The 22,055-nt window shown below is 40.3% G+C and overlaps 1 protein-coding gene across 46 annotated transcripts in view; it reads left to right on the top strand.

Moving 5' to 3' along the window:
• NEB (nebulin) overlaps nucleotides 1-22,055 on the top strand; it is a 183,330-nt gene that overhangs the window by 150,044 nt on the left and 11,231 nt on the right. For 24 of the 46 annotated variants that reach the window (XM_045575785.1, XM_045575783.1, XM_045575790.1 and 21 more), the window contains 22 exons: nucleotides 117-221; nucleotides 821-925; nucleotides 1,012-1,122; nucleotides 1,798-1,908; nucleotides 2,125-2,226; nucleotides 2,311-2,415; nucleotides 3,828-3,932; nucleotides 6,956-7,066; nucleotides 7,593-7,697; nucleotides 8,233-8,337; nucleotides 9,625-9,729; nucleotides 11,266-11,376; nucleotides 11,781-11,891; nucleotides 12,437-12,550; nucleotides 13,346-13,450; nucleotides 14,179-14,283; nucleotides 14,781-14,885; nucleotides 16,124-16,216; nucleotides 17,158-17,250; nucleotides 18,853-18,945; nucleotides 19,447-19,539; nucleotides 20,529-20,621. In XM_045575785.1, coding sequence (XP_045431741.1) covers nucleotides 117-221; nucleotides 821-925; nucleotides 1,012-1,122; nucleotides 1,798-1,908; nucleotides 2,125-2,226; nucleotides 2,311-2,415; nucleotides 3,828-3,932; nucleotides 6,956-7,066; nucleotides 7,593-7,697; nucleotides 8,233-8,337; nucleotides 9,625-9,729; nucleotides 11,266-11,376; nucleotides 11,781-11,891; nucleotides 12,437-12,550; nucleotides 13,346-13,450; nucleotides 14,179-14,283; nucleotides 14,781-14,885; nucleotides 16,124-16,216; nucleotides 17,158-17,250; nucleotides 18,853-18,945; nucleotides 19,447-19,539; nucleotides 20,529-20,621 — 2,286 coding nt within the window. The remainder of the gene's footprint in view (nucleotides 1-116; nucleotides 222-820; nucleotides 926-1,011; nucleotides 1,123-1,797; nucleotides 1,909-2,124; nucleotides 2,227-2,310; nucleotides 2,416-3,827; nucleotides 3,933-6,955; nucleotides 7,067-7,592; nucleotides 7,698-8,232; nucleotides 8,338-9,624; nucleotides 9,730-11,265; nucleotides 11,377-11,780; nucleotides 11,892-12,436; nucleotides 12,551-13,345; nucleotides 13,451-14,178; nucleotides 14,284-14,780; nucleotides 14,886-16,123; nucleotides 16,217-17,157; nucleotides 17,251-18,852; nucleotides 18,946-19,446; nucleotides 19,540-20,528; nucleotides 20,622-22,055) is intronic. The other 22 variants (XM_045575800.1, XM_045575802.1, XM_045575806.1 and 19 more) reach the window with 5 other exon arrangements.

A 22,055-nucleotide genomic window follows, 5' to 3' on the forward strand; every position in this document is an offset into this window, starting at 1 on the left:
CCGTTCTGTAGCAAGCCCTCTTTAAGAGGCGGCCTCCTTATGGGTTTGGTCAAAGACTGGCTTTCTCCTGTGCCTACCCCCCTTCCCCATCTCCCTCTGCCTTTCTCCTGTGACAGTTTGAATACAAGCTGGACCGAGAGTTCCTCAAGGGTTGTAAGCTGTCCGTCACCGATGACAAAGACATGGTGCTGGCCCTGAGGAATTCCTTAATAGAGAGCGACGTGAGTACCTGCCCTGTTCACGACACTTAACCATGCTCAGACCCGTCTCCCAGGGACACTAGGGAAGGACCAGGCTGCTGTTGGGGGTGTGGGTGCTGGAACAGGACCTGATACGGCAGAGCAGGGCCGCACAGCGGGAAGGTATTAAACCTGGTGACTGTCTTGACCGTTCCTGCACCCACACAGCAGAACCAGGAACGTGAGGCCCTGCTGGGTTCCACATGGAAAATGAGTCACGTTTGTGGGCGCCCATTCTTTCTGTATGCACTTTCCTCCTCTGGAAAGGAAGAATAACAATGCCCCCTGGGCTTTGGGGGAAGGTCAAACGACATTTGAAAGAGCTTTGAACTAGGTTATATGTATAAAGATTCAGCTCAAGCCCCATTTTGATTATTATTAAAATCTAGACTCAACTTGCAAGAGATAAAGAAAATCATGACCACATACTTCCCAAGATTTCCAAACATCACGTCTTGAGTTTAATGTGCCCACGGTATCCACCATGCTGTCCTCCCAGCTCTGCCTGGTGACCTGGATGCTTACTAAAAATATGCAGGGGACCCAGAGGAGCTAACGACACGCTTGCTTCTCCCCCGCAGCTGAAATACAAAGAGAAACACGTCAAGGAAAGAGGAAGCTGCCACGCCGTGCCCGACACACCTCAGATCCTCCTGGCAAAGGCTGTCAGCAACCTGGTGTCCGAGGTACCCCTCCCGCTGCTGTGGGTTCCGTGTTCTCCTTGGGCTCACGCCCAACCAGACGCTCTAACGCTTTCTGTGGATCCCCTCAGAACAAGTATAAGGACTACGTGAAGAAGCACTTGGCCCAGGGCTCATACACGACGCTGCCAGAGACCCCGAACACTATTCGCGTCAAGGAAGTGACCAAGCATGTCAGCGACGTGAGTGACAGCCCCGGGGACCTTAGCATCCAGCCAGACTGAAAGCTGCCAAACACCTTCCTTAAAGCCATTGTGTTCTTACTATCAACACCTGCCCGTGGTCACAATTTTGAACTCTGGTTAAAAGGCCAACTTATTATTTATCCAGTTATGGCAACTATGGCAGGTGTGGATTTTGCCATGGGTCGTGTTATCTAGCAATATAAGTGAGCTGTTATTAACCTAGTGCTGATGAGGGGAGAAAAGATCGCTAATGGAGATTGGTCTCTCCTACCATTAAACTGCTAAACAATTTTAGAGAAGCAAACCACCTCCATATCTTGGTCATCTCTGACTACTATGGCCTAATCAATAATATATTAATAATCACGATATCATAGTTTATGAGCCCTATAGAGTTCCATCTGTTTTTTAAAAAAAAGGTAGAAATTATGCATGACAGAGCTTAAGTTCCCTGTGGTCATTTCTCCAAAGATTGGTGTGTGGTTCCAGTGTTAGGCTATGGGACAGAGGTGACAGAGAAGAACTAGAATATGGACCGAGAGACCCGGGTTCCAGACAGGTCCAAAATGGAGAGCTGGGGGTTTCCCTGGAGATCTTCTCAAAAGTTCTTCAAGTAAATCAATCCTGTTCCCAGCTTCCTCCGCTCACATATGTAATTCCGGCTCTTTTCAGACAAATTACAAAAAGAAGTTTGTCAAGGAGAAAGGGAAATCCAACTACTCCATCATGCTGGAGCCCCCAGACGTGAAACATGCCATGGAAGTGGCCAAGAAGCAGAGTGACGTAAGTTTCTCCTCTAGACACTCTTTGGGTTCTTCCCGTGGATTTCAAATTGGTGCATGCTGGTTTCTGTTGCCCTAACTTTTGTGTCTTCTACTAGTTTAATAAATATGGTGGTGGGGTTAGTTTGGTTTTAGTAAAAAGATCCCTTGTACTTCATGAGGACTTCGGAACGATATCATATCTCTCAAAGGAGTGAACTTTTTCCCCCATATAAAGGTTGCTTACAGAAAAGATGCCAAAGAAAACTTGCACTACACCACAGTGGCTGATCGGCCTGACATCAAGAAGGCCACACAGGCAGCCAAGCAGGCCAGCGAGGTAAGGATGTGGTTAACATGTGCCTGATCCCCAAGGGCGACACCACCCAGAATGCATTGCACATTTTGGTTTTCTTCGATCCAGGTGGAGTACAGAGCCAAGCACCGGAAGGAGGGCAGCCATGGGTTAAGCATGCTTGGTCGCCCAGACATTGAAATGGCCAAAAAGGCAGCCAAGCTGAGCAGCCAGGTAAGGCAGACGGGCAAGAGGCAGCTCTAACATGAGGAGATTAGCTCTGAAACGTGACATGTGTTAAGGACCATCTTTCTTGTTTATGGCTAATGTCTCCAGGCCTCTCTTTTTCTCCACTTTTTCACATATGGGTGTGTGTCTAGGTGTTGAGTGCTTAGCTGTTTTCATGCGATAAGAACATAAGCTCCAGAGCTCCTCTTGGAAGCTGTCTCTGGACATTGGAGCTTACATCCCAAAAGTTTAATTCATACTTAACTCACCGGTGAGGTCTTGTTAACATGCAAGTGTCATGAAATTCTAACTTCTAGAATCCAACCAGATGCAGTAACCTTTATTCTTTCATTCAACATACATATATATGAAGTGCCTGTGCTAGGACCTAGGGAAGATGCCCTCAGACTTACTTATCCATCCATAAATAAGTAAGTACCATAGGGATGACAAATGTTTGATCAAGGTATTCCCCAGGGTGCTGAGTGGGAATGCTCTATTCTAGCGGATTTGATATTATTGAGAAGATGGACTCGGAAATGTGTTGCTCAGACCTAATTGTCACATTACTATATAATTGTTAGACCAGTTATCTCCAATATTCCTGAGTTATGGCAGGCTTTCAGACTTTAGCTCAGAGACTCCATGATCCACTGCCAGCTCTTTCAGAGAGCCAGTCTGAGTTCTGTAGGACTTGAGCTCAAGAATAACTTATTTCTTCTCCAATTTAGAGGTCCTACCTTCTTCTCCATTGTCTGTTCTCTCAAGTATTTGTGTAAAAAAACAGGTTTGGGATACATTTGGTTGTTTTATGTATGACTTTCAGCAATAGCACACATGGGATTCCAATCTCTTGGAAGGTATAAAGTAGCAATACCAAGTGACAAAACAAGCCATAATGATAAAGAGACGAAAGGTTCTAAGATGCCTGATGACAAGCAAATATGACTTTTTAAGTTTTTAATGTAATACCCCTATGCAATGTTTTATTATAAATTAATGGAATTGTATAAGCATTTGATACCAAAATATTAAATCACCACAAAAAGAAAAAACACAGTGTAATCTCTAAGAATAATGAAATGTGTCAAGAACTTTCTAATGCAAAATTTTTTAATATGTTTTTAAATTCCCAAGGTCATACCATTATCAAGTTAAAAACAAAGAAATGACTTTGCATGTTGACATTTTAAAGACTTTGCTGTATTTAAAAATCAAGAGGCTCATATTCCTAATTCTAAGTGAATGCTCTGATATGGAGAATGAGACCCAACCAGAACCTTTTATGAGTTCACCTTCCTGTGTTTACTTTCCGTGAAAGGCTTGCCTCTGCATTTACAGCTTCATGGTGTGACTGCCTGGCCCACCTCTTTGTGGGCCCTCCCCATTCTGACTTTGCTGTCTTGCTGGCACTCTAGGCAGACTACCTCAAAGGCCAAAGGAGAGGACACGGGCACGGCGCTGCATCTTATGACACCCCTATGATGAGGCATCTTAAGAAAGTTAATGCACTCATGAGTGATGTAAGACTGGCACCAGCAAGTTGAGATCTCTGTCTTCCTCTTTTTTTTGTCAATTTTCCTAGCCTTGGTCAGGGGACTGACTGACCAAGTTGCACTCTTTTCTGTTGATTTTGTGTCAGCATGTGTAGAATGCTATGGAAATTTGTTAAAGAATATACTTTTGCACACACCCATCTTCTCATGCATGAAACTTGCCCTCTGGAACATACCACTTGGAGTAGGAAGATAGATTAGACTCGGACTCCCAGTATATTTTGGGTAGCTGACAAAGAGCAAATTAAAGATGAAATGGAAACAAATGGAGAATCTCATTTTCAACCACACAGAGAAAACCTCTGCTGATGGCCATTGTTGATGTTTAATACATTTGAGACTGGCACTTAATATAGTCTCTCCACTCGGGCAATACTGTGAACTCATAATTCTTTCACCCGCTATTTTACAGTCTTAATAGCAAGAAGTTTTCTAATTCTTGGGTCTGTTCTTCAGTCATTACAAGTACCAACTCCTTGATAAGGAGCTCAACAGTTGAATCTCAGACCTTTAATTAAATTAAATTTTGGAAGAATAATTCATTTGAAAATATTTCCTATACCACATCCATGTAAGCCAATACCTGAGCCTGATGGGATTATAAATGCTGATGTTGCACTTGCCAATACATGGCATTGCATGGTTGCCTCTCAGGTTCCATGATTAACAAGAAAAAGAAGACTTTACCATTCCATAACACGCATGTATGTAGTATGACTGTTCTCATTCCCAGTACAATGCCAGGAATTTACTATACTTACCGCCTATTTCCAGAATTCCTGGAGTCCTGATTCTGATGTGTGTCCATATCTTTCAAAATGTAGTAAGTAATTCTTAAGGAGATCCAGTCAAAAGAGAAGTTCATTTTGTGCTGAACTCAGATTCATAATAATCGTTTTCTAGGTTACATTTGCTTGGGAGTCTTTCTGTAGGAAACAGAGGCATAGATTTTTTGTTTTTTATTAAAAAGTTGAAAATTTAAGTTTACTTTAAATTAACAGAAGAAAAAGATACGGAAGCAAGACCAGTGGATTTGCTGCTCAATAAGGAAATATTTCTCTAGAAACAAATTATTTCCTAAAAGATAGAAAGAGGAATCTAACATACTTTTAACAGTAGCAGATTTTATTTTCATCCGAGAATCTGGGCCTTTGCGATTCTTCTTCCTCGGTCTGACTGTGGACATCCGGTTTCCTTTGCCTTTCTATATTTCACAGCTCGTGGGATCGCCCCAGCCTTACGGGTTTCCATGTCTCTTACAAGAAGTTTCCTCATGGCCTCTGACTTTCCTTAGCAGGCCTCTTGTTTCTTTATTTTGAGAATGGATTTTTTTTTTTTTTTTTTCAGAGAGGTGCCAGTAATTTACATTTCCTTTTTCTTTTCTGTTGTGTTCCTCCTCTTCCTTTATGTATCTGTCTCCATGTGCCTGCATCACGTGGTACTGTTTTGCATGCTTGTTTTTCCCTATGCATTCCACTGAAGGTTTCTTCAAAAGAAGTGGGTATCAGCTTTGTGGATGCATTTCCTCTGGGGTGGCAGATGTCATTGTTCTTAGCATTTAAGTGGTCTCATTTGTGTCTGACCTGCTGAATATGTAAAGTGGTGGGGAAGCGAAGTAACATGATGAAGCATGAGGGGTGCTGCGTTTAAATGTCTATAGGGTAAAATATTGGGGTGAGCGGGTCCTGGGGTGCTAAACGAATGGGCGAGTCTTTTTTCTTACCAATAACAGAAATCCTAGATTTCCCAGAGAGTCAAATATTGCCCTTTTAGCTGGCCAGCATCTAGAGATAGCTCATTTTTCATTCTTAGAGTGAACTAGAGAACTTAATCCTACAATACTCTTGACAATCACTATGTGGACAAAATTATTTTTAGATGCCTCTTCTAACATTTCTAAATAGGAATTATGGCACCTGACTTTTGATGTTTTGATACAACACCTTGATCACTAATCTATTGTTTGGCTTGGGGCTACCTATCAAGAGAAGAGCAATCCAGCCCTAGCCAGTTGCTCAGACTGAAGGGTCCTGGGTTTGATTCTGGTCAAGGGTACATGCCCAGTTGCAGGCTTGATTCCCAGTAGGAGGCATGCAGGAGGCAGCCAGTCTGTCTTTCAGTAAAGAAATGCTCCTGTTTCAGTTTATCCTGTTGATTTTTCTTATAAATGAAACAGCTTCTTTAGCTATTTTACCGAGGCATAATGAATGTTTCTTCCTTTCATTCCATCAACTCACATTTATTGAGCAACTATTAGTGCCAGGCATTATGCTTATTTTTTAAAATTGAACTACTTGAGTTCTTTGCATAGTCTTAGTTGTTATGAACCTAAAATATATTTAATCCTATTCTCTCATTATTATAAAGTAGCTCACTTCTTTCTTCTAGTTGGAAATGATGTAGAAGCCATTAATTCCTAAACTTTGTTCTTTTTATTCAAAAGTTATGCCTTTTTTTTTTGCCAAGTTAAAAAAAAATTAAGATGATATAGTCAAGTACTATTTTAAAATAATAATAAATTCTCCTAATTAAACAGATGCCTGACATCTCACCTTTCTGATCATTGACAATCCCTCTTGGAGCTCCTTGAAACAGATCTTTCAGCTCGTTTAGTTAGGAGGGCCAAGGTGCTCCAAATCAAATACATTCGATCACTCCTCTTAACTTAGCCTAATGCATTTCCCATTTGTTTTTGTTTTGCATTAAAAGGAGGTGATCACCTTTCACCACTCAGGCTAATCTGGAAATGATTAGCCAGAGTGATTAAAGATGGAAAATACAATCCTACTGGATCTTATTCTTGATTGGCTGTTGTTCCAACCTAATTACCATTGTGCCCCTTTCACTGTTAAAAGAGTCCTAGTTTGGATAATAAATTATATGATCACTTTATGTATAACTTTTTTTTTTCATTTATATTCTTTTCCAATTCTCAGTCTTCAAGTTAACTTATGTTCAGGAATAATTTGGATTTTTGCATTTGCTGTTAGGTTAAATACCGCGAAAATTTTGACAAAGAGAAGGGCAAGACACCAAAATACAACCCAAAAGACAGCCAGCTCTACAAAGTCATGAAAGATGCTAACAATCTCGCAAGTGAGGTATGTTTTTTAAAATTGTGGTAAAATATATAACATGAAATTGGTCATTCAACTATTTTTCCAGACATTAATTGCATCACAATTTTATCCAGCTACCACAATAATTTTCAAAATATTAAGCAAAACACTCTCCATTCCCCCCACTGGTAATCTCTAAGCTACTTTGCGTTCCAATAAATTTGCTTATTAGAGATTTCATATAAATGGAATTATTCAATATTTGTCTCTTTTGTCTGGCTGATTTCACCCACATAATGTTTTCAAGGTTCATCCATGTTGTAATGTGTATCCAGAATTTCATTCCTTTTTATGGCTAAATAATATTCCATTGATTGTATAAACATTCTGTGTATTCATTTATCTGTTGATGAATTATGTTGATTCCACCTTTTGGCTACATGACTAAGACACGGTTTTTCATCACCATCTCCAGCATTTGTTTCTGGATGAGTCTTATTATGGCTTCCACTCTTACTGTTTACTATCCCCTATTTACATAATATCCTTTTCCCCTCTTAACATGCAGGTTAAATACAAGGCCGATCTCAAGAAACTTCACAAACCTGTGACTGACATGAAGGAATCTCTGATAATGAACCATGTGTTGAATACCAGCCAACTCGCCAGTTCTGTAAGCTCGGTCATTTACTCCAGAATCAGCTTGTGTCAGCCAATCGCAGCTAAATTCCTCCTCTGAGCTCCCAGGCATCTAACTTCTCTGCTGCTGACCCACTAGGTTGATTCAAAAGCTCCTCTCTTGTTTTGAGTGCGTTCTTTTAAATTACAATAGTAACCTACCACCTCCCCGCTGACTGTAACACCTCCCAGAATGTAACAAAATGCTTTTATTTTAAGAATATGTCAACTTTTTTTTTTCTTTCAATTAACCAATCTCTTTCCTCCTTTAAAAGACCCCTTTCACTTTTCATTCTGAAACCCCACTTTGAATATGCCTTATGCCCTAAGTGTGTACAACCTATATGAACTGGCAAAGCTGACTGTGGATCTCCAGCCTTGAAAGCCTTTTCTTACCCCCCTAGTTAGCATGTGCTCATTTTAATGTGGCCTTGCTCCTGCTGCTGTGTACACATCTAATTCAAAGAGGAGACATAGGGACGCCATGTAGCTTTAACGTCCACATCCCCTTTGTGCCGCCTCCCCCTCAGTACCAGTACAAGAAGAAGTATGAGAAGAGCAAGGGCCACTACCACACCATCCCCGACAACCTGGAGCAGCTGCACCTCAAGGAGGCCACGGAACTGCAGAGCATTGTGAGTTGATCAAGACTGACCTTTCCCCTGATGCTCATCGTCTACAGGCTCCAAAGCTTGTGTGGGTCCCGCCCCCAGGGTAGCAGTGACAGTTTTGGTAACTGCCGCTTGAGAAGATGTCCATAGATACAGGGGCTTTGAATTTTTTGAAACAAATGTTTATGTTATCAACGATAACAGCATCAACATGTATTGGAGAAACAGTGCAATGTGTGTGAGGCAGGTTGCTGACGGGGACTGGAAGCATAAGGTTATGTGACAAAGGGGAACAAATCCCTTACCATGACCCCGATAGGCCCCATGACCCCAAGCACTGCATGTTAAGAAACAATGGATGATAGGGAGGCTTGAGAAGATTTTAAGCAGATAAGTGATCTGATCAGACCTACCAATGAAGTAGTCTCTGGGCATATTAGAAATTGCAAAATTTGCAAATAATGAAAGAAAGAATTGAGAGAAGGAGGTTGCTGTCGCATGTCCTCCTTTATTACAAATTTGGCATTATTAAGGTCCCCTGGTTGGGCATTCACCACAAGGGCTAAATTACTAGAAATACCCCCATTTTATCTATAAAGTAGTGCTTGCCCCCAGGCCTTGATGATATGTTGTTACAATAAAAACAGTGATATTGAACATTGCCTGCTGCTAAGACACTGCATGAGCAAGGGCCTCTGACTTTCATCCCATGAGGGACTGTGTTTATAAAATAGTTTTGGGGGTTTTAGAGAATGTCAGGTTTTTCAGTAAGTCAGTCACATGTAAACTAGTTTTTATTTTTATACCAATTTACGTTGGTTGCATTAAATAGGTTTACTGTTATGACCTAGAAAGAGTTATTAACCTATGAAGTTGCATGCATTATCCATCAAATCAAGACCTCAGTTGTCTGATAACAAGTCTTAATTAAAGAAAAACTGGAGATTTTTAAAAATCAGAAGTATTGACTAATGCCAGGGTTAAAATGTTCATATCTGTACATATCAAATCTTGGCCAACCTTACCTATGGGTGATCTTCCCCGGGCGACTCTTTGCCTCAGCCTTTCACTCTGCTGATCCTTCTGCAGTGATTCTCTTGTCTCCATGAGTTGAACCCACATCCTAATTATGCCTTGTAGACAGAAATGGTGTTTTTCCCCGGGCAACAAAAAAAGTTCTAGGTCTGTCTTGAATGGCAGAGATGCCACCCAATTGGACATAATGTGTCAATTGAAAAATACTGTCCATAAACTGGTATCTGTCTACAAATTGACCCAAAGAAGGATATCTAATAGGCTTTTCATCACTAGGTAAAATACAAAGAAAAGTATGAAAAGGAACGAGGAAAGCCCATGTTGGACTTTGAAACACCAACGTACATCACCGCCAAGGAGTCTCAGCAGATGCAGAGCGGGGTAAGTCCTTCGCAAACACAACATACAGCAGAAGCACCTTCCACCTGATGAAAACATGCTTTGCCCACAAATGTGTCCAGCTTCCTATTATCCAACAGTAGTAGATGATGGGATGTTTTACCATATGACCACTAAAATCCTATGGTTCAGTTTTCAAAAATGTTCTGAAGAGTAAAATTTACCACATATGTTTTATTTTTAACTATCATTTTCATAGAAAGAGAACATAGTAAATTATTCCTAATGCTGAAATTATATTGAATATAATTATTTTTTCATGAATGAAATATTCCCTCTGCATAGACTTACCATCAGCTTTGCTCCTCTCTCTCTCTCTCTCAAATTAATTTATTTTTCATATGTTCTTATTGATTTCAGAGAGGAAGAGAGAGGAAGAGAGAGATAGAAACATCAATGATGAGAGAGAATCATTGACTGGCTGCCTCCTGCATGCCCCCTACTGGGAATCAAGCCTGCAACTGGGCATGTACCCTTGACCAGAATCAAACCCAGGACCCTTCAGTCCACAGGCCGATGCTCTACCCACTGAGCAACCGGCTAGAGCTGGATTGCTCTTCTCTTGATAGGTAGCCCCAAGCCAAACAATAGGAGATTAGTGATCAAGGTGTTGTATCAAAACATCAAAAGTCAGGTGCCATAATTCCTATTTAGAAATGTTAGAAGAGGCATCTAAAAATAATTTTGTCCACATAACCTATTTAGCGATTAAAAATAATAGATCATGATTATGAAAAGGATCAAATTTGTATCTAGTGACCTCAGGCTCTCCTTCCTCTGGGTTGTTTTATTTTTTTCCCCTTGAGTCACTTACCTCTAATTCAGAAGTAAAATATTTTGTTGCCTTAAGAAAAATGTCATTTGGAGAGATGACAGTGGATTCCTGGGTCCTTACCTCTGTTCTCATGGAGGGTCAGCCCCAATCACATTTCCCTGAGGCCATTTGCTCTGGATAAAATATTTCCAGAAAAATCAGACATATTTCAAGTATGTGACCATCAGCAGAACTACGACCAAGTTAAGAGGCCAACATTGAAAGAAAATGTAATATCTTCTTAAGATTGAGACATCCTATATAATAAAAGCATAATATGCAAGTAGACCAAACGGCGAATGATGGGTTAGGGGGGCGGGGCCACTGAGCAGACGGTGCCAGGCATGCCATCGGGCAGAGGGAGGTGATGGCAAGTGGGGAGGGAGGGTGGCGGTGACCAGTGTTGGTGGAGGGGTGATGGGGGATGGAGGGCAGCAGGGCTGGCCACTCACTGGCTGGTGCCATCCCCTGATTGGCCCACCGGTCACCTCCCACAGAGGAAGGCCAAACTGCAGCTTAGACCAGCTCCCTATGGGTAGTGCGCCTAAGCCATCAGTTGGACATCCCCTGAGGGCTCCTGGACTGCAAGAGGGTGCAGTCTGGGCTGAGGGACAACCCACCCTGAGTACTCGTGCACCAGGCCTCTAGTAAATAATAGTAACTTTTTTTCCCCTTAACTTGTCTTTTCTTCTCACTCACATTAGAAAGAATATAGGAAAGAATATGATGAGTCCATTAAAGGCAGAAACCTGACTGGCCTGGAGGTCACGCCAGCTTCATTACATGCCAAATATGCAACCAAAATAATCAGTGAGGTAGTGACCCGTTGGTTTTTTCTTTCCCTGTTGATCCAAATAACTGCACTAATGTCACTTTCACTATCTTCTACCATTTTAACCACCACCTAACTGTGGGTCCTGAGTTGGGTTCACATTTGATCATCTTATCTATGACCCATGTTCATTCTTCTGATATTTCAATTGAGTATCTAATAAAATGTGCTTACCTTACCATTTTATTAATTTTTAGTTTTTACTAAATATTTCATATTGACTGGTAAAGCTTATATCCTGTCCTGCTTTTATTGATATCTTTATTTACTAAATTGCAACTATTTAAAATTGAAAAGGCTTTTTATCTTTGGGGATTTTAACTCTTTACCTGAGAAGAGCAATCCAGGCCTTCTGCTCATCGTTGCTTCTTTTATTTTGTGATATAGAAAGAGTACAGGAGAGATCTAGAGGAAAGCATCCGTGGGAAGGGTCTTCATGAAATGGAAGATACTCCCGACATGCTAAGAGCAAAGAACGCCACTCAGATCCTCAATGAGGTGGGTCCCCAGCCAACTGCATGCACATAAATCACAGAGCATCTTCTCCTTCCGAGCCAAGATACACACACACAAATCCAAAGAGATGAAAAGAGAGTTTTTGAATTTCAGATTCCATATCCAACATAATTATTGCCATTAAATAAAAATATATCTTAGTTTCTAATGAGTTGATATCATAACAATCTGTCTGTAGCGGCTATTGCTATCATAACCTATTATTTATCTAATATTATTAACCTTGATCCATTTGTTGAGCTCATTTAAATAAAAACACTAAATGGGAGTGGTGTGCTCTAAGTTTAGTCCTAATTGTTACCAAACCAGATTTAAAATTTGCTTTATAATTAATTTTCTAAATAAAGGATGCTGAAGTGTTCAAAAAGAGGCCTTAAGGTAAATTTTGGTGGTCACCACTGCATCCTACCATAGGGAAGGATGAACACTAGCAACTAAGGTTGCATGTTATGTGGATTTATATTCACTCTGCACATTTTTTATTTAATCATGGGAGTAAGGAAACTTTTTTTATAATGGTACTATAGAAAGAATATAAGAGAGACCTGGAGCTGGGAGTCAAAGGAAAAGGCCTGAACGCCATGGCCAATGAAACTCCTGACTTCATGAGGGCCAAGAACGCTACTGATATTGCCAGTCAGGTCAGTGTCCCTGTTGCATATCATTCTTAAAAAAAAAAAAAAAAAAAAAAAAAAAAAAAAATGTGACTGTGATTATAAGGACACAGATTGTCCTATTTTCTAACTTGTTGGTCAATGACCGGGAAATGCATATAGTATCATTCTTAAATATCTGCCTGATGAATCCATCTATAAAAGAATCAAGGACCCTTTGCTAAGCCTACTTCCATCTGCCTTTCTGATGGAAGAAAGGCACAGGAGACATTCAGAGCAAAAGGCGGAGATTGGGGAACCAAATAGCTGCTTGGAAATGGTGTAGGCTCTCTGTCATCCTGGCCTTGTTTCTTAGGCATTACATTCCTCTATTGGCACCAGGAATTCCTTGCTTAGAATATTTTGGGAGTCCTTTCTTTCCCTCCTTTCAAGGCCTACATTTAAAACACAGTTTTTAGGCATCCCACAGTGTCTCACAGTGATTGGTTTGGGTCTTTTGCTTACTTGTGTTTATAAACAATCCATGCCTTACTGTCTGCTGATTATCTCCCTCATTTCCCGTTACTCCTCTCCTCCCCCCTCTTCGTTCCCCCACTTCTGTTTCCCATGCCCAACTAGAGAGTCTCTCAACAGCTAGATCTCATTCTTTCTGAATTTCACTCTTCAGTGTAAAACTATAAACATAATAGGGAAAATGTTTGTTGATTGTCAAATAAATGAATTTTGGGGGAAAGAAATATTGATCACCTCTTAATCAAATTAAACCAACAAGCGTTGTGCACATTGTAAACATTTACTCAATTATTGGGTATTCTTTTGCAGATTAAGTATAAGCATTCAGCAGAAATGGAAAAAGCCAATTTCACTTCTGTGGTTGATACACCTGAGATCATTCATGCCCAACAAGTCAAAAACCTTTCCAGCCAGGTAAGGACATTCATCAGGATATCACTGATTGACCCCAATCATGAAGTACAAAATCTTTGCATTTATTCTTTTTCTTTAAAATATTTTATTGATTTTTCACAGGGAGGAAGAGAGAGGAATAGATGAGAGAGAAACATCTACTCAGATGCCTCCTGCACACCCCCTACTGGGGATGTGCCTGCAACCCATGTACATGCCCTTGACCGGAATCGAACCTGGGACATTTCAGTCCGCAAGCCGGTGCTCTATCCACTGAGCCAAGCCGGTTTCGGCTGCATTTATTCTTAAGGAAGTCCTTTCAAATCACAATCTTGCCCAATAAAAGAGATGGGATTTATCTATGATGCAAGTTTGAATCAAAGTTTAGATTTTTGCATCATAATTACAACAAATTAAATGACACAATCCAGGTCACTGTAGGCATCCCCATCTCCCGCCAGGACCCAGGCACAAGGTCACCTCCTTCCTATGGGCCAGCCAAAAAGTGCTTTTCTCTGCCAGCTCTGCCCCTCAGTGGGGCCTACTTAATACCTGGGCTGGGTCTTCCAGGGAAGAAAAGGCCCGTGCTACTCACGGAGGGAGCTCTGCTCTGTAACTCCCTAACCTCCTTGAACTCTCAGGAAAACTCGAAGGACTTCCCATCTGCGGAGCAGAACAGGCCATTTTAGGTCTCACTAGACCATCTCCCTGTGGTGTTCCCCATCCTGATTTTTTAAATCTATTTCCAGAAAAAGTACAAGGAAGATGCAGAGAAGAGCATGTCCTCTTATGAAACGGTTTTGGACACCCCGGAGATGCAGAGAGTTCGGGAGAACCAAAAGAACTTCAGCCTTGTAAGTTTTTCTTGAATCTACAACACAGCCCACGGGTGGAGGCAGGGCAAGGAGGCTGCCACTGGGCACACACAGTGGGCATCACCCCTGCAGCCCCACAGCTCCCACCCTCTCTTCTCCACTCACCTCTGCTTCACGCCCCATCAAAGCATGACAGACCCATCTGTCACTTTTTTGGTGATCTCCTGTCACTGAATATGAACTATCATCGTTTGTATGAGTGGCAACATCTGTTTTTCCACAGTTAATTCTAGGTAAGGTGTACATTTAAAAAAATACATCCTAATTTGACATGTTACAAGTCCGAAGGTTTTTAAAAATTAACCTTTCCATAAATTTGTATTAAAGAATTTTCCTTTGGCTATCAGATGGTGGTTATTGTGGCATAGACATTTCTTTAAACACAGGATTTTCACTTCCTTCACACAATATAGGACAATTAAAGATATATGAAACAATGCTGAAATCTTAACAAAATGTTTACTCTTTCTTCATAGCTCCAATACCAGTGTGACCTTAAAAACAGCAAGGGAAAAATTACAGTTGTTCAAGACACCCCAGAAATACTGCGTGTGAAAGAAAATCAAAAGAATTTCAGCTCGGTATATTTGCTCTTTATTTTTCATTCAATTCTAATCTGATAATCTCAAACTCTGAAAATATACTAGCTTGACAATTAACATCTAACCTCCCCAGTTAATACCAGCAGTTTTTTGTTAACATTCTCCACACTTTGCTATAAAACCATCATTCCACATACCATTTGCATAACAATTTAAATCTGCTAACACAGTAACCTTTCTTTCTTTAAATTTTTAAAAATATAGCTTTATTGATTTCAGAGAGAAAGGGAGAGAGGGAGAAAGACAGAAATATCAATTAGGATCATTGAGTGACTGCCTTCTACACACCCCACACTGGAGAATTGAGCCCGCAACCCAGAATCAAACCTGGAATCCTTCAGTCTTCAGGCTGATGCTCTATCCACTGAGCCAAACCAGCTAGGGCTTTTGAAATTTTTTAAATCCCAGTAACTGTGTTGTCTTGCTCCAGGAGGAAGGAGTTCTTTTGAACATTGTGATTTCTTTCTTTTTTCTTTTCTTTTATTCTTTTTGATTAAGATATTACATATGTGTCCTTATTCCCCATTGCCCCCACAACTCCTACTCATGCCCTCAACCCCTGGTGTCTGTATTCATTGGTTAGGCTTATATGCATGCATACAAGTCCTTTGGTTGATCTCTCCCCCTAACCCCCACCCTCCCCTGCCTTGCCTCTGAGGTTTGATGGTCTGTTCGATGCTTCTCTGTCTCTGGATCTATTTTTGTTCATCAGTTTTTGCTGTTCATTATATTCCACAAATGAGTGAGATCATGTGATATTTATCTTTCTCCAACTGGCTTACTTCACTTAGCATAATGCTCTCCAGGTTCATTCATGTTGTTGTGAATGGTAGGAGTTCCTTCCTTTTTACAGCAGCGTAGTATTCCATAGGTGATTTCTTTTCTTATCCCTCCCCCAAATAACCAACCAACTTCACATTTCTTTCATGAATTTTGTATTTCATACAAGATTTTTTAACCAATATTTCCTGGCTTTTCTCATTCCGTATAAATATGGAATGATCATCTTAAAAGAAACCTCAAAATCTGGAAAGGGGCCCGTTATTGCATGTGGGAGTGACTGGCGCTGACGTGGAAGCCGTCAGGTACTCGGGCACTTGCCTAAGAACTTCCTCCAGTGGCTTTTGATTTCACAGAAGCCAAGTTCCCTAGACCCTTTCCGGTAACCCCCCTTTCCCTCTCCTCTGTGTAACACTGTCCTGATTCTGAATGTCCAGGTTTTATACAAAGAGGACCTCTTGCCAGGAACAGCGATTGGAAAGACACCCGAGATGATGAGAGTGAAGCAAACACAGGACCACATTAGCTCGGTAAGGATGCCGGTGGACTTGCTTTTGGTATTTCCTGCCTCCTTTAGACCATTTACACGGTGTCTGAGCTGCAGTCAAGACCCTTGTCACCGGAAGGAGCTCAAGTTGCTCAGATCAGTTAGGGTGGCCTCATAGTCAGGGCAGCACCGAGCAGTTTTTGGGAGCCGAGGGCAGATATGGAAGATGGAGAGGCCTGTGTCAGAGCAAACTGAGGCTGGATGGTAACATGGTAAAAACAGATTTTATTAAGGATCACTGCACTGTAGGGGAAAGAGATCTCAGCACAGAACTGGGCTCCATTTCAAATACCACAAGGAAAAGTGGGAATTTATAGCTGGGCAGTGGCGTGGGCAAGGGGAGGATCACTGGGTGGAAAATTACTCAGAGAAAACACCTGGGCCCTAGGTTCTGCGGTAAGGAGGCTTGTGGCTAACTAAACCCGCTAACCACACCCTTGCTGGAGGCCGGCGGGGGTAGGGGTGGGAGGTGAGGGTGGGGGAGTGTGATCAGGCTGCACCTGTGGGATGGTGGGGCGAGGAATTTGGTCAGATAGCCAGGGGGACCAGATAGCCAGGGTGGACGATGCTGTCAGAATTTTTGCCAAAATTGGACAACGCAAAGGTGGATGCTGAAGTCCAAAAGTCAAGGTCTATTTAGGACGAAGACGGAGAGGAGTCTGACCAAAGTTTGGTTAAGGAGAGACCCTGTCACTTGTCAGAAAACAAAATATGTTAAAGTCAAAGATTTAACCCGGAGCCCCACCCCTAATGAGACAAGGGAGCGGCCAAGTGTCCTTGTCCTTGGCTTTGCTCTCGTCTGACCCAGTTCAGAATGGGCCCCATTCAAACTAAGTGGAGAACTACTGCTACTTAATTGTGATTTTAAACATGTGGGACCGCTAATCAAACACACCGCACATGTACTCCCTTTCATGTCTGCAGGTGAAGTATAAGGAAGCAATTGGACAAGGAACCCCGATCCCTGACCTGCCGGAAGTGAAACGTGTCAAGGAGACGCAGAAGCACATTAGCTCGGTATTAGCCCATATGCTTGCTACGCATGGGTTTGTGCCACCAGCCCCGCCCAGTCGCTCCCTCGCTCCATCTCACCCCTTCTTCCACCTACCAAGGGCTTCCCATGTCTTGGGGATGGTGTGAACGCTCCCCCTGTCCTGAGAGGAGTGGATAAGAAACCTCTGTCTTCACATGGTCAGCGAGCAGGAGGGACTTGGTTTCTTGATGAATCATCACATGTGCAATCTTTAAAGTGAATGTGCCAACAGGACCAATATGGTTATTGGACGACCTCAAGTTAGTAACCAAAAGCATATACACTGAGTGGCCAGATTATTATGATCTCTGAACGCATAATAATCTGACCACTCCGTGTACTTCTCTTGAGCACCTCACTTATTTGATATCAAAGATACTATACATCATGCACCTGATCAGTTTTCTCCTTTGCAGTGGCTGATAGGAAGCTCAGGACAAATAGGTTAAAAGACACTTGATCTTTCTCCTGCGTGACGTTCATATTATTTAGATGTCATTCCCTCTCAAGCCCTACCTACACCCTGGCCTCCTGGTGGCTCCAGTTTCACTTGGGGTTTTGTGAAGTTTCAGTAATCCAAGAAAACTGGCCCATAGCTTCTTGGTCAGTTTTCATGCAAGTTCCTGTCTCTCTGGTTTTATTTTGTTCCGCTGCCCATGGTCAGTTATGCTGCCTTGCTGGGCAAAGAAACAACATTTTGTACCAACGTGGTAGACTTTAAGATCCCTAAAAGTTTCCTAGTGAAACAAAGATATCGACACTAGTGGGTCAGTGATTTTAGGAATTCATCTGTGACACACACCCCTAGATTTTTCATGTGGCTGGCAGACAGGAAGTTAGTACATCATAGAATCCGTCCATTTAACATGAGTTCACTCATTCCTTTAGGCTGAGAATGCCTAGCATTCAGAGGAAAAGGTGGCTAGAGGTTCAGGAAGCTCCTCGCTCTGCCTGACAGTGTCCAGTCTTCTGACATAAACCCTAACAAATAGGGACTTACCTGTTAGCAAAGCACCAGTTTAAGTGATCCGACAACCACCTTTTTCAGGAAGATGCTCTTCCTGAAAAAATAAACTGCTTCAGTCTCCTCACATTCGAAGTACCCACAGACTAGGGCCAGCTAGGAGTGTTCAGTAGAAAATGAAAAGCAAACATAAAATTCTCAATGACCCTGCAAGAATATACTATCATGCAATTAGACATTTTTAAACCAAGCTACCTATTTATTGAGTAAAATAGATTTTTCATGGACCTGCTATATGAAAGGTACTAAAACAAGATGTTACCAAATGGAGATATTTTTTCATTGCTGAAAGCATTGCTACTATTTAGTGCACTTTAGGAATCTCTTAAGCGTTGACTATACAAACTGCGCCATTTAATGTTCAGTTTTTAAAGTAGTAAAATAACTACTTTTGAAGAGAGAACGTAAGTACTTGTGGAATTTCTTCTCCTTTTATTCCTTGGGTGTCATATTTGAAAGCAAGACTGTTTTTATGAGTTTCCACCAAAAGCACACGTGTAGCTGTAATACAGACGACCCACGGTCACTTTACCTTTCTGGGTATTCTAATTATCTCCTGCAGGTTATGTACAAAGAAAACTTGGGAACAGGCATTCCAACCTCTGTCACTCCAGAGATTGAGAGAGTCAAACGCAATCAAGAGAACTTTAGCTCGGTATTTATACATATATCAAATAAGAAACCCTATTTCCCATTAAAAAAAATTTACCAGAATAACCCATCATCCTTTTTTTAAAGAGTAACATCTTAACAATGGTTCTGTGTGCATTTGTGTCTGTGTGTGCGCGCGCGCGCGTGTGTGTGTGTTACTACCCAACCCACACCATTGGGACTCACACACAGCGACTCCCCTTCCTGATGGTACTTTAACCACTGACAAGCGTGAGTACTTAGATGTGAAATATTGTAAGTAAAATTAACAAACAATTCCTCATTCACTCTACTCATATCTTAAGCTCAGTGCTTTCCACTGTACTTTTTTATTCTGAGAGTTAGCATTGTGGAAATCATTAAAATGGTGAAGTAAAAGCACTATCCTTACTAAATATTATTCACTAAAATAACCCCCCTCACATTCTCTTGTTTTAAATTTCTCCCTTCCTTATTCCTCATGCTTGCTTTGAATGTCTTCTGGGTACTTTTTTGTATCTCACAGGTTTTGTACAAAGAAAATTTGGGGACAGGAACCCCAACACCTATCACTCCAGAGATGGAGAGAGTCAAACGCAATCAAGAGAACGTTAGCTCGGTATTTCTTAGGGGACAAAAATAAAACCCCTTAACTCTTATTTAAAATAATATTTTAACATATTACAAACATCTGATTTTTCTGCCTATAAAATTACTAAATTTATATAAAAATAATACCAAATATGACTTCAGTTTTTAAATCTAAATCTAATGTAGTATTTACTTTAGTTCTGGTGTGAAATTTTAACTGTTTTCCCTAAAACGTAGTATTGATCACTTCCCTTAAATCTCTGTAATACTCAGTGTTTCCTTCCTCAGATCCTCCTTGAATAACAATAGGTGTTTCTAACTGGTGTGGCACACATCAAAAGTAAAATCTAACATCCTGATAAAAGGTCAATGTTAATTAGAATATTAGTGGTATTTACTGTGGCTCTGTTTGATGTATATTTTGTGGTTGCAGCTTTTCTTTAAAAAATGTGATTCCTAAACATTTTCATTCAAAAGGCAATGCAGCAGTTTTTAGTAACTCAGAAATACAAGTTTACTTGATTTAGGTGTTTTTGTATACCACGCAAGATATAACTGAGTTTTCCTTTGGCGTAGTTTCAAAAACATTGAAAGCTACTATTTATTTAGCTTTTAATATTTATTTTATTCTCCAAATCTATCATCTATCTATCTATCTATCTATCATCTATCATTCCCTAATTTAGAGTTACCAACAGCTCATTATAGATATTAATTTCAATGAACTTGACTGCTATTTGATAAGGCCTCGTCCTCTGTCTTTGAGAGAAGGCCTGTGTAAGTGACTCCTGCCTGCACGCTGGCAGCTCTGCCTGTGTGAATGCCACTTAGAGACAGATACCGTGCTGTCTGACTAAATGTCCAAAGGTGGCCTGTAGATCTATTTCTTAAAGTTATTTAGGCCTCTTTTACATAATTATGAAAATAAACAAAAATACTTTCAGAGACTATTTTAGAGGTTATGTCTACCTAAATGATGGCTCCAGGCTGATCTGATTGTTGCTTTTGTGCACACAGATTTTGTACAAAGAGAATTTGAACAAGGGGACCCCCATACCTGTCACTCCTGAGATGGAGAGAGTCAAACGCAATCAAGAAAACTTTAGCTCGGTATTTGGCAGAAAGCTCCTTTAACTCCATATTTAAAAAAATAATAATTAACTTCCTATCAATCCAAACTTATTACGAGTCCTTTTAAAATTCTCTATTTAACAAATTCTCTTCCTAAATCTCATCAACTGAATCCTTCTTTAACCAACATTTGATTCTAATGTTTTATGTTTTCTACACTAGTCCCTTAAAACTTTTAATTGGTTCCTTTCCTTATCTTTTCACCTGTTATGTCACTACTGGGACTTTTGAAGTTAATTGATGTCCAAAAAAATCCCCAAACACTGTCGTTATTATTTACTTGGAACTCTTTTTATTCAATATTTCTGGATTGGCATCACAAGAAAAGACACAGGATTGAGGCCCCATGTAAAAAAAAAAAAAAAAAAAAAAAAGCTCTTGCTTAGAACAGAAGTTACCTTAATGTAGGTCCTATCTGGAGAAACAGCAGTCCGAGAAAGGAAATGGCTCAGTATCAGAACCCAAAGTAATCTCATCTTCTGATTTATTTTTAATACACAAATCAGACCATAAGCTCTTATTTATTATTATTTTATCTTGTATTATTATTGCTGAAAATTTCTACAATCCTCAAAGGGTCTGTGAGACATAAGATCATAAGGATCTTAGATTCAAATCTAAAATCTGAATCAGATCTAATCAAATGTTATTAGGAAAATGTAGCTGAACTTTTCTGGGAGAGGGGAAGATGGGAGAAGGTTTGATCCAAACTGTGTTTTTGTGTGTGTGGTTTTTTAATGTCTTTATTGATTTCAGAGAGGAAGGGAAATGGAGAGAGAGAAAAAAAAAATCTATTATGAGAAAGAATTATTGATCGGCTGCCTTCTGAATGCTCCCTATTGGAGATCGAGCCCTGACTAAGAATTGAACTGTGACCTCCTCGTTCATAGATTGACATTCAACTACTGAGCCATACCAATGGAGCACCAAAATGGTTTTTAATTGTTTAAATATTTTTCTCAAAGATTGATTCTTTCACATAATTAGATCAGTAACTTTCTTTGGTCCCATTGTCTTTTTCTAATAATATTTGTTAATTTTTCAGTTACAGTTGACATACAGTATACCTGTTAGTTTCAGGTATACAACATAGTGATTAGACATTTATATAACTTATAAAGTGATCACTCTTATTAGTATCTATGTGTTTTTGTTTTGTTTCTCTTTGTTTTTAATCACTATTCACTAACAACCTTTTGATTTCGTTTAAATTTTAAATGTCAACTAATACTACTTTTGGAATGTTACCATCACTGTTTTCCTTGTGGGTTTATTATTCTTATTCCTTCTTTTACAAAGGTTTGCATTAATTTTTCAAAATTATTTTCTTCTATATTAGAGTAAGTATATTATTATTTATATCTGTTTAAGATTTTGATGACTTCAATGATCCTAGACAGGATCTTATCATGC

The sequence above is a fragment of the Pipistrellus kuhlii genome, unplaced genomic scaffold, assembly GCF_014108245.1.
Source record: "Pipistrellus kuhlii isolate mPipKuh1 unplaced genomic scaffold, mPipKuh1.p scaffold_m20_p_7, whole genome shotgun sequence".
NCBI lineage: Eukaryota > Metazoa > Chordata > Mammalia > Chiroptera > Vespertilionidae > Pipistrellus > Pipistrellus kuhlii.